The sequence below is a fragment of the Cornus florida genome, unplaced genomic scaffold, assembly GCF_030987335.1.
Source record: "Cornus florida cultivar Cherokee Brave unplaced genomic scaffold, ASM3098733v1 CherokeeBrave_3.0.0_Hap2_Chr03, whole genome shotgun sequence".
Lineage (NCBI taxonomy): Eukaryota > Viridiplantae > Streptophyta > Magnoliopsida > Cornales > Cornaceae > Cornus > Cornus florida.
Window position 1 is genome coordinate 67,590,862 of NW_026775573.1, and position 11,649 is coordinate 67,602,510.

Genomic DNA, 11,649 nt, shown 5'->3' on the forward strand with positions numbered 1-11,649 from the left:
GGACTTGTTTACTAGTATGTTAATTTGGGACCATTTGAAGCTGCTTTATAAGTTATAGATTTAATTACCATGATTTAATTAAATTCCACCTTGTTGTTCCATTGGCCTAATTAAGATTTTGAATGAATATATGTAATGACCATGCTATTTTGTTTAACATATATTAATTGGGAATCATTTAATTAAGATTTGAAACCTAGTGATTTAATTAATTTCTGTTTCTATTGTGTTAATGATTTGACTATGTTTGACATTGATTATATGTTTAAATCATGATTTTAGATTTGTATTAGATTCTTTAGTTTATGTTTTCAATTTTGAATGATATTGTTATAGTGTATAATGAGTCGCACACTGAAGATTCGACATCTGATGTTATTATAGCGTGTAATGAATCGCACACTGAAGATTCGACATTTGTCATCCTATAGTAGTTGTGGATTTAGAGCATGTATTGTGTGGTTCCAACCTACTTGTACATGGAATGTAATTTCGTGCTTTATATATTTCGTATATAAGTTATTAACTTATTTATTTTGGAGTCACTTGGGACATTGTTATAGAGATATGGCTAGAGTTTGGCTCTAGTATGGGAGGTATGAGTTCTCCCTATTTTATAGTGCGCACTAAGGTGGTCTTCCCAACGAGTTAATGCCCAGAATAACCGTTTTGATCTTAGTTTATCCAGAGACATGATATCCAAGTCTTCCACTATTTGTTTTCGCATTCAATTCCCAGTTGATAACCAATGTTTAATTGTGACTTGAGGTTTTGGTTATTGGCGATTTAAATGTTGTTAAGTACATTTATGCATTATGATTTATAAGAAATCATCACATGTTATTAATGTCGTGAAGTACATTTATGCTTTTAATGTTTAAATGTAGCTTATTTGGAACATAGATGTTAGGTGGCATGATCCACTTTACTTATTTTCGCATTTTCGCATTTTAGATTTCAAGTTGATAACTTTGAGAATCTATGTCTTCATGTATTGTATTAGAAATTCTAATTATACTAAATCGTTATATTTAGTTGTTATCGCGTTTTAGATTTCAAGTTAATAACTTTGAGAATCTATGGCTTGATGCGTTGTAGTATTAGAAATTCTAATTATACTAAATTGTTATCGCATTTTAGATTTCAAGTTGATAACTTTGAGAATCTATGTCTTGATGCATTGTATTAGAAATTCTAATTACACTAAATCGTTATATTTAGTTGTTATCGCACTTTAGATTTCAATTAAGTTGATGGTTTTCAGAATCTATATCTTGTTGCCTTATATAACATGCTTCTATGTTATTTAAATTGCATGAATGATGTAGTTTATGTTAGAAGTGATCTAAGGTAGCTTAGGATGCTCCCTGAGTCTCACCTTTAACATAGACGTTAGGTGGAATAACCCTTTTGAATTGTTTTACATTAATGAGATAATCTTGTAAAATGTTAGGTATTTGTATGCTCATTTCCTACGAGTAGCTTTATGTTACTCACCCTAAAGTTATAGAGGTTATTTTTCAGGTAAAGGATTCAAGATTTGGGGATTGGCCTTTGCCTTAGGTGAATTGTGGATTCGAAGTTCCTTTAAATGTATTTTTGTTCACATGCAAGTGTTAGCATGTTTGAATTTTGTCTTTGAAATGTAATTTTTCCAACTTGGAGGCTTGGCATGTCAAATTTGTAAATGAATTGTAATAAGGCCATAGGCCATTGTAGCATGTTTAAAATGCCATATTACACTTGTGTGTATGTTCACATCATCACACAATAGCATATAATTTAGATTAATCATGCTATAGGGGATTCATATGAGACTTAGGAACTTCTCTTCATTTTTGGTGCATAGCAGGTTCATATGCACTTTCTTGAGCCATTTCGGCTGACCGAAATGCCACTTCAGTCGACCGATGGCTTTTTAGTTTTAATTGTATAGAAAATAAATAAATAAATAAAAATAAAAAATAAAAAATAAAATCACAATTCCAGTGGCCATTTTCTATTATGAGCCACAAACCGGTCGACCGAAATGAAGGCTCATTTCCCTTCTTTTCTAGGCTCACTTCGGTCGACCGAAGCATCATTTCAGACGACCTAAATGACGTTGCCTTGTGGGTTTTGTTTGGTTTGTTGCCTAGATAGGTTAACTCCGTTTGTTTGTGCCCACAGGACCTTGTTTATCTTGTTTAAGCCATTTTATGGCACACGTGGTCTAGTTTGAACTAGATTTTGCTTATTTGGTGGTCATTAGTGCCACATGATACCATTTGACCCTTTCATTCTATCTTCCGTTTCCGGTTATTTCCCCGAGTTCCGTGACTTCATGGAAGGTCAATCTTGTGTCTTAGGGATGATTTATATCTCTAGAGACTTTGGTTTATTTTTCGCTTCCGTATTTCGGACCCGTTACCCGGTCAACTTTTGGATCATCACTGACGCACCAGGTTGCAAAACTTGGACCGTCACAAGAAAGATCTCATTCATAATTTGAATAACAATAATAGAAAATATTGTGGTTTATTAAATTATCCATATTTGTATTAAAATATGGCAATTGGTATAAATAATTTATATTTAATATTTTTTTTATTTTTATACAAAATAGAAGCAATATAAGAATCTAAATAAAAATATATATATAAATTATGATCCTATTAATTCTTGTCAAAAGTTATGCACAACTACATTTTATTCTAGAGCATAAAAGCGGGGTATAATTGAAATTTCACATTTTTTTTCAAGATAGCAAAATTTTATTTTTTTTTTTTAGGACAAATTTGTGGGAAAGCTATGTAGTTATGAAAAATTACTTTCCCACTAAAATTTTCATTTCCCGCCATCCAAACTCTTATTTTAAAAAAATAAATAAATAAATAAATAAAATCATTTCTTTTCCTTATATTTCTATCTAATTAAACTGAGCCTTAATTCTCTTGCAGCAAATTAGGGAGGTAAAACAATGACATGTGTGTCCTATCTACTGCATGCAACAATGGAAAATAAGAACTATTTGAATGGTGGTGCATCTTTAATTAAAATTGACAGAAAATAAAATATAATGTCAAGTTTTATGACAAAATCTCAGTTAAGGGACTTGATAGCCAAAACCCAGTGTGATCAATCCATGTATATGTACTATACTCTTCTATGCGGCTTAATAGTTTGTTTGGTCCTCTGGTGCTAAATAAAAACTAACACAATAACTACAATAATTAGAAACAAAAAGAAATAACTATTCAAGAGCCACTAGAGCAGATCCAGGATAACCAAAATTCTCCATTTTATCTGCATGAGTTGGAGTGACTGACCATCTCTCACGTATTTGATGCATCTCCGAAATGAGAAAGTACAAAAATACCACTGGAGTACTTACCGGCTAATAAAAACTCCATATTTTCTTGAAAACTTTCTCTGTTATCAAGGAAGGTAGAGAGTTTCGATTACCACATGTAAGTACTCCCGGGATATTGAATTTTTTTTTTTTTCTCCACACGGTGAACTTTTTCAACTCTTTGCTTAGTTGTTAGGACCTGTCTGTCCAGTTAGAGGGAAGTCGGGTGGAGTTCACAGGAGGCATGCTACGAATGTTGATGTCGCGGGGCAGCAATCGATATTCAATGTCGAGCTCTTTGAAAATTTTAACCATCTCTTCAACCAAAAGGGCTCTCCTTGACCACTTCTCCCCCATGTCTTGGTGGTTCATTCTATGTCTCATCCATACCGCCAGTTTCAGCTGGTTCAATTCCACAAAATCCATGAACACAATCGACGGAGAAGCATACCAGTGGTCCCTCTTGCTTTCGATGTAACTGCATTTGGCAGCAGCAAGAAATAATCAATAAATATTCATCAGAAATTCCATGGTCAATCACAAGCCAAATTCAATGCCATAGCAAAGTCATCAAAAGAACAGTTCATCTAAAAGAATGGATAATTATCACCGCAAGACATGTTGTGGCCCGTTTACGCATGATCATCACAAATGTGAATGGTTTAACCATAAATAATCTCTTGCCTATCACTATGTTAATACAGAGATGGTTTCAAAGTATTTTCATGTAGGGTGTTAGTTTTATTCAACTTGAAAGTCCTTTCGTCTCGTGAATTCGAAGCAAGAGTTTGTTTAATTAGACCATGTAGAGCAGCTACAGCAACACATTTATTTATTTATTTGTTGACCACTTATTCTTATGATGCATAATCTCCCCATCAAATAATTGGAACTGCCCTTATCCGAGCAGATAGCATACATTATATATATATATATATATATATAAATTGAGTTTTAGGGAGAGAAAATGCCTTTCTATACCTTGTTATCCTTTGCTTCATGATAGCAATTTTCTCTGCTGGAGTAACAATATGGACATAGAATTCAACTGAATCTCCCATGTCAGGACTTCGATAGTAGTTACCGATTTGCTTAGTTGCGAGAGTACTGTTTGGATATATGATCTTCTGGTTGTCAAATCTCAGAAAGATGGTAGTTAAAATGTTCATCTCTTCCACTATCATCTGAAACTTGTTGAAAACAATGTTAGTGCCAGAATTATCAAAAAAAATGGAAATTGAATGAATGCAAAACATGTGTTCAAATATGATTGTTTGTTTGTACCTGCACCCCATCAATCTCACACCGATCACCCACATCATATGGGTGCATCACGAACAAGAAGACGACAGCTTCAAAAATTGTTTTGCAGGTGTTTCCGAACACAAATGCCACTACCACGACCTGAGAGCTTACGAAGACTAGCATTTTGCTGGTTGCAATTTCTAGTATAATGAGTGAGATGATCACAATGATGACCCCAACTAACACATTCACCATATGATGAAGTGTGTTGACTGCTGTTTTCGTGTCATCCAGCGTCAAGGCAAGTGCTCTTCGTTCTCTGAAGGCGTTCACCTATACCAATAAGGCAGTGTAAAATTTTTTCATGATCAATATGAACATAACCATACGAATACACGTGTGTGTGTGCACGTATTTGAGAGCTAGAATGACGGACACTGCTGTCAGACTTTAAATTAATTGGAGGGCACGATAAATGAACTTAAAATTTAATCTGTTGTCCAGTTCTTACCACCCAGCTCTTCAGGGCTGACTTGCTGATTTTTTCACTTCTGGAAGATCCTCCCAAGAGATTCAGTGTCTTCAAAGCCTCATCTTCTTTCATGAAACGCATCAGGTCTTCTAGGTAGATGTATCTACCAGAGAAAACATATGGAGTTCATCAGTATTTGCAATTGAATACAAGATATATAAATATTGGAGTCGACTTGAAATGCAAAAACTAATGAATCATAAAAAAGACAATGAGTAGTTCCAATTAATAAAATTCTTTGACATGACCATATTATATAATTGAGAGAGAGGAGAACAATAATTCTAATTATGATTCATCGCTTTCTCAAATGTGAACAAATTTGAAAATGTTGAGTGGTGTTTTAAATGTAAAATGTAAATTGGAAAACATATGTGTGTCTATATATATATATATATATATATATATATATATATATATATATAAAATCATGAAATATATATAAATTGGTTTAAAGAGCAGGTCGTATTAAAAACAAATAAGTAAAATTAATTAATAAAATGCTCAGACCTCGTTTCTTATGTTAATTCCCAAAGAGTGGTTTGGCACACTAATGTTACGTTTGGTACGTAAGAATGGAATGGAATGGAATACTCATTCCAACTATTTAGTTGTTTGGTATGCAGGAATGGAATGGAACGACCATTCCAACGGAATGAAAATCCATTCCATTAGTAAACCTATGGAATGGTCATTCCATTCCATAGTAAGATAAAATATTTTTGCAATATTCCTAATAAACTCTTAATCACATTCCAATAAGGCAAAAATATTTGACATTCTCCAAAAATCTTTCACATTCCATTTTTCATGTTTATCGGCTTCTTTATTAGACGTGGTAAAGGTCTTTCATCTTCCCTCTCTTCTGAATATACCCAGAGCTACCATTAATCAAAAAGGTGCAGGACTTTCAACCAAATTACAAGTATTAATTTCTTTGTTTATTTATTTTTGATAAGTAAGTATTAAATCTTTTTTGGACCCTTAGTCAAGTTCATCGTTGGATGATTGGAGAACCTTACTTGATTAGAATTTTATCAAAACTAGAATTTTCAAAAAATCTACAATAAAAAAAATTAAAAAAAAAATTTTAAACAAGTACTTGGAAATATTACCAGATTTTTTTGTTGGGTTGATGATTTATTTATTTCCTTAACTTTATTTGAGTTGATCTTATGGTACATGATTTTTTATATATTATTAAGACTGATATATCATTAAATATATATATATATATATATATTTTAACCTTTACATCAATTTCTTAGATTAAATATTCAATCATGGTGAGTTGGTTTAGTTATAATTTTTTTATTTTTCTTTCCTCCAATGAAAAAGACATTTTTAAGAAAAGGCATTCCCTTCCAAATTTAATGATACTCAACCAAACAATAAAATGGTAATAATCATTCCATTTCATAACGATTCACCATGTTACACCAAACATTAAAATGGTAATACTCATTCTATTCCATTCCAAATTTCATTCCATTTCATTCATGCACACCAAACTTAGCATGATTGTTTTAATGCATGGAATAGTCTCTCAAGGACAAAAAGGTACGGAGTAATTAAAATCAAATGAACAAGATCAAACAAAGGAGAGATTGTTTACCTATTGAAACAAAGGATTTTATATAAATCAGAAACATTTAGGATGGATTGAAAATCTGAAATTATAGGTTCGAAAATGGAGTGCATATCAGAAGTTCATAACACACAGTAGCTTCTTAAGATTACATAAGACAAGGATATTACTATGATACTTAGATGAGGTTCAAAAAAAAATTTATGTAAAACAAAAGAAAACGTAGTACTTTAAAATAATACTTTATCTTATCATATGAAGATCCGAACTAAAATTATTCAATTTTGATCCAAGCAATTGTGCCTTGTGCATATAAAAGGAATAATTTGGTAAGAAAAGCACAATCATGGTGAATTCTTTTTCTTTTTTTTTTCTCTTCACGTGAGGAGTTCGAGCATCGAAGTGGGCAATTTATAAAATGTGTGTATGAGTACGTACCTAACCAAAATATATACACATGCCTTTGGTTAAGTAACCAAATGTGCTTCCATTGTCATGAAAAAAATAAAATAAATAAAATAAAATAATCAGGTTATCTCTTTTTTAGCAGCCGAGAAGAGCAATAACACCTTTGCAGCTTAATTTTCTCATTGCCAGTTTTAAAATATTCAGATTGATTCTTAACTCAATCTGGCCTAAAGTTCAAAAAAAAAAACCACTTTATAATGGAGGATGAAATTAAAATAAATGAATTTTGGAATTGCACGAGTACCATAATAAAATGCAACATAAAGAGAACAAAATATATCACCAAGCCTATAGCCTATGATGTCTCTTCTCAAAGGGGAAGTTGAGAGTCAGAGTTCCATTGGGAGCATGTTATGGGTAATGAGTGTGTGCTTGCTTTAACTTCCGGCCAGAATTATAAAATAAAAATACAGAAAGAAAGAAGGACTTACTTGGAACAGCCTCTAGCCACATTTCGGAATATCTTCCTTGCTGCAACTTTAGCCTCAAATTCACTTCTAATTTGATTATTGGACTCATTGTCATATGATGAATCTAGTATCTGCTCATCCAATGTAGCCAAGAGACCATGCCTAACCATTTTCATCAACCTCTTCATATTCCAAGCAGAGATATTCTTATGATTCCACTTATGCAGATAATCAATTGGTATCCCCTCATCTAGCTTCTTAGAATATGTCCCAGAATACTTCATGCTCCCACCTCTTGCTGTTGTTTTCGGAATCGCTCCACTCCCAATCACTCCTCTCCCACTCTTGCCTGTCGGCGACAAAACAGTCTCCCTCAGCTCAGCAGGCACATTTACCCCTGCATTCTGAAGCTTCTGAATCTCCGCCATAGCCCTCTCGTCTTCATCCAGATTATGCAACGCAAAAGGCGGACCAGACAGCGTTTCAATCACATATTGATTAAACAACGACTCCTGAATCCTGTCAAAGAATGTGCTCACATGGAATGAAGACGCAAGGACCTTAACCATTAGGGTTTTGACTAGCCACAACAATGTGCCCACCAATAGGCACAACAGAATCTTATTCACCAACTGAAGGAACTTATTGCTGTCGGTCTCATCCTCAACCTTCTTGTCAAACATGTAATGCCAAGCAATCAAAACAAGCCCTAACCAAATGCAATTCTGAACTGCCTTCCTCACCCCATACACAAAATACAAAACCCTTTTTCGGAGAAGAAAATTCCTCTCAATGAAGAACACAGCAATCCTAATCCCCCAACCGGACACCAATCTACCACATATCAGAACAAGAATCAAAACCTCCCATTTCCAACATTCCAACCCCCAAATTTTCTCTCTCTTCCAATCAGAAACTGATATAGTGGCAACCAAGAAAGTCACAATCAATACCAGACTGATCCATTGAATCATAGTCAGTGCATTGAGATTAGCCCTTTTCAACTCTTCCGGGATGTCGTCGTCGAACGGGTCGTCTTCTTCATCCTCCAATATTCCAGAGAGCTTCCCTACCATCCCAGACTTCATCTGACCCGATTTTCCCTTTTCCGGTCTCCGGTCGGGAATTTCCGGTTGGTCAATTAATCTTGACTTCGTCTTCGTCCTCAATATACTTTTCTGCCTCCTCTGGAATGAGGTACATTTCAACACCTCACCACCACCGCCATTGTTATCCACGGCCGTGGACGATGACCGCCGTCGATTGTGAAATTGTTGTGGTTGTGAATGTCTGTCTTCCATATCATCATCGTCTTCGTCATCGGACGATTCAGATAGAATTACAGATTCTTCTTCCCTACGTCGTTCTCTGTTTCGTTTCTCGGCGGACGAAGTGGTTTCTTGAAACGAAACCTTCACCTCCTTTGAAGTCGAAACTCGCTGGTTATTGTCGCTGTTGTTGTTCCGAATCGGAACTAGAGTCTCGGCCACCGGAAGCAAATTGAGAGAGTTTTCGTGACGGAGCTCGTCCATCTCCAAATCCACGTCCAGCGACATCTCGGCGCCCACGGCTTTCTGCTTCCTCAAGAACTGGTCGATCAGTCTCGACGGCGGGTCCTCCACCGCCGCCTCCTCCCGCGGCTGCCGGAACTCGTCGTCTTTCCAGAAGTCATAGCTGGATTCCCGCCAAATCTTGTTGCCGCCGGAATTGGGGGTTCCTCCTCCTCCTCCTCCTCCGCCGTCGATCTTGACGATGACCTCCCCGCGGTCGGCAAGATCGTCATCGGTGGTCCTCATTGCGTGATCGTCGGTGTGATCGGAGAGAATGGGTCGTTCTTCGTGATAAATGTCGTCGTTGCCACTACCACCGGCGGAGATTTTTCTGGAGTGTTGCTTCTTGTAAGAGCCATGAGATTTAAAGGAGTTCCTAAATGAACTTGACAAGTCCATCAAACAAATCAAAGAGATTGATTGGATTCTGAGTAGTATCAGAAACTTTGACGAACGTTAATTGTTCCGGTTTTATTATAGAATTTCCATATTTTTAGTTAGTATGCCAATGCGCTACGTGTTTCTTACATGTAATATACATCTATATAAATGTGTTTATATGTGTGTTTGTCTATATATATGTGTGTGTTTGGACGCGTGTACTGAGTTTGCCATTAAAAATGGATTGAATTTGCAGAGCGAATCGAATGTCATATTTTTAGTATGGAATGGAAAAATATGTTACGTTTCGTCTTTATATACATGTATATATAGAGAGAGAAGAGGTGGCCGCGAAGACAGACTTGGAAAGGCTGGCAATCCACCGCGCGAAGCGCCATAGGTTTGAAATTAATTGTGACAGCCCTTTTTTATGCTCTTGGAAACAGTAAAAATAGAAAATGGTTTTGGTAACACTTACATCATGTTGATGTCATTAGGTGGTTTTTTTTTTTTTTTTTTTTTTTTTTTTTCAACAACATTTAGTTGGTTTACACCGAGTTAATATTGGGTGAGTCCGGGATACTATATCATTGGTATGCCCACCCCATTCACCATCCACGTTTAAATTAATTTATTGGGACCTTATTGACAAGTAAGTGTAGGCGAGTTCTGGTCATTGTTCGTACTGCCATGTCATTCTTAGCCATCTATCTTAATTTGAATTGTTGTTATCTTGAGATTCTCTCGATGATTGACATTGGGTTAATATGCCGATTCGTTTGGGGAGTGTCACTCAGTTCTTGGTTTTTGCGTTCCTTCGGATGACCTTCAGGCTTTCGAAGTTGTCATTTAGCACCTTATGATCTGTCCTTTGGTTTGACCTTGCTTCGATCTTATTCAGTTCCCTTTTGTATGTTCTGGATCTCGGGGACGAAATCCCTTTTAGGAGGGTAAATTGTAATGTCTCGGTCATTTTCCTTCCCTTCCTTTTTCTCAGATTTTTACAGACATTTTTTTTTTTCGTTGATCTTTTCTTTTCTGAGTTCGGTTTCTCGTCACTTAGTGTCGTCTTGAGTGCTCGGGGATGGTTCTTGAGACTCTTTTCTTTAGATTGACAACTTCTTTTGAGAACCGAGTCATTTCCATATTTTCACTTTTTGGACACTATTCACTTTTCGTCATTTTCTCTATTTTGTCTTTTCCCCGTTTGTCACTTTGTTGGCATAGCCTCACTTTTTGTGCTCGAAATTGATTTCTGACTTCACGTATCTTCATTCTAAGTGGTTTCCACGAAATACGTATCTTTACTTTTGCAAAAAAGTACTCTGGTTGCTCCCAGTATCCATAGAGGTATGGATGGACAGTTCTTCAGAAATATTTTCTTTTCTTGGGGTGTTTTTCGTAAATATTTTTTGAAGATATGTTATTTCAGGAGTTTTTAAGAAAATATTTTGGGAAGATATTTTCATTCTAGGTCATTAGTGCAGTTATCACTCTCTAGATGGACCATTGTGCAATTAATGAAAGTTATTTAAAAAATATTATATTTTGAGTCTAAATCCTCGTATAGGATTCATTTTTACTTTTTGTCGAGACACGTACTCTTAGAATTTCCTTCTGGTCAGTTTTAGGGTTTCTATCCCCAGTTGCTGCCGAACTTGTTTGAGGCATATCTTTCTGTTCGGGACTCAGTTTTCGATGTCGTTTCTTCTGTTTTTCATCTTTTCTTATTTCGGTTCTTTTTTGTTCACGGAGTTTCATTTGAGCAAAAACCCTCCCTCTCTTTCTCCTCTTTATTCATATTTTAAGCAAGTCGCGATATCTTTGTTTCTCTTTTAATCTAATCAACGTTCTTTCTCATCTTTTTTTATATATAGATTTTTTGATTGTATTTTCCTAAATTCATCAATATCCATTTATATATATATATATATATATATATATATATATATATATATACTAATATTAAATGTGCAAAGTGTTATATCCATTTATATATACTAGTAAAAAGCACGTGCGATGCACATGATGAATGTTTTATAAATTATTTTATTATTTAGTAAATTATTTTACTAAACAATTACCTATTTTACCTTCTTTTTTTTTGTTGTTTTAATAATGATTTGAAACCCTTTTATTTTAAT

The 11,649-nt window shown here is 34.9% G+C and overlaps 1 protein-coding gene across 1 annotated transcript; it reads right to left on the minus strand.

The window, feature by feature from the left end:
* Positions 1 to 3,075: 3,075 nt before the first annotated feature.
* Positions 3,076 to 9,523, minus strand: LOC132301705 (mechanosensitive ion channel protein 6-like). Its single transcript, XM_059798935.1, has 5 exons — positions 7,596 to 9,523; positions 5,088 to 5,211; positions 4,616 to 4,909; positions 4,313 to 4,515; positions 3,076 to 3,809 (listed from the first exon to the last, which is right to left on the minus strand). The coding sequence occupies exons 1-5, from the start codon at positions 9,521 to 9,523 to the stop codon at positions 3,524 to 3,526; spliced, it is 2,835 nt and encodes a 944-aa protein (XP_059654918.1). The 3' UTR covers positions 3,076 to 3,523.
* Between the last annotated feature and the right edge of the window lie 2,126 nt (positions 9,524 to 11,649).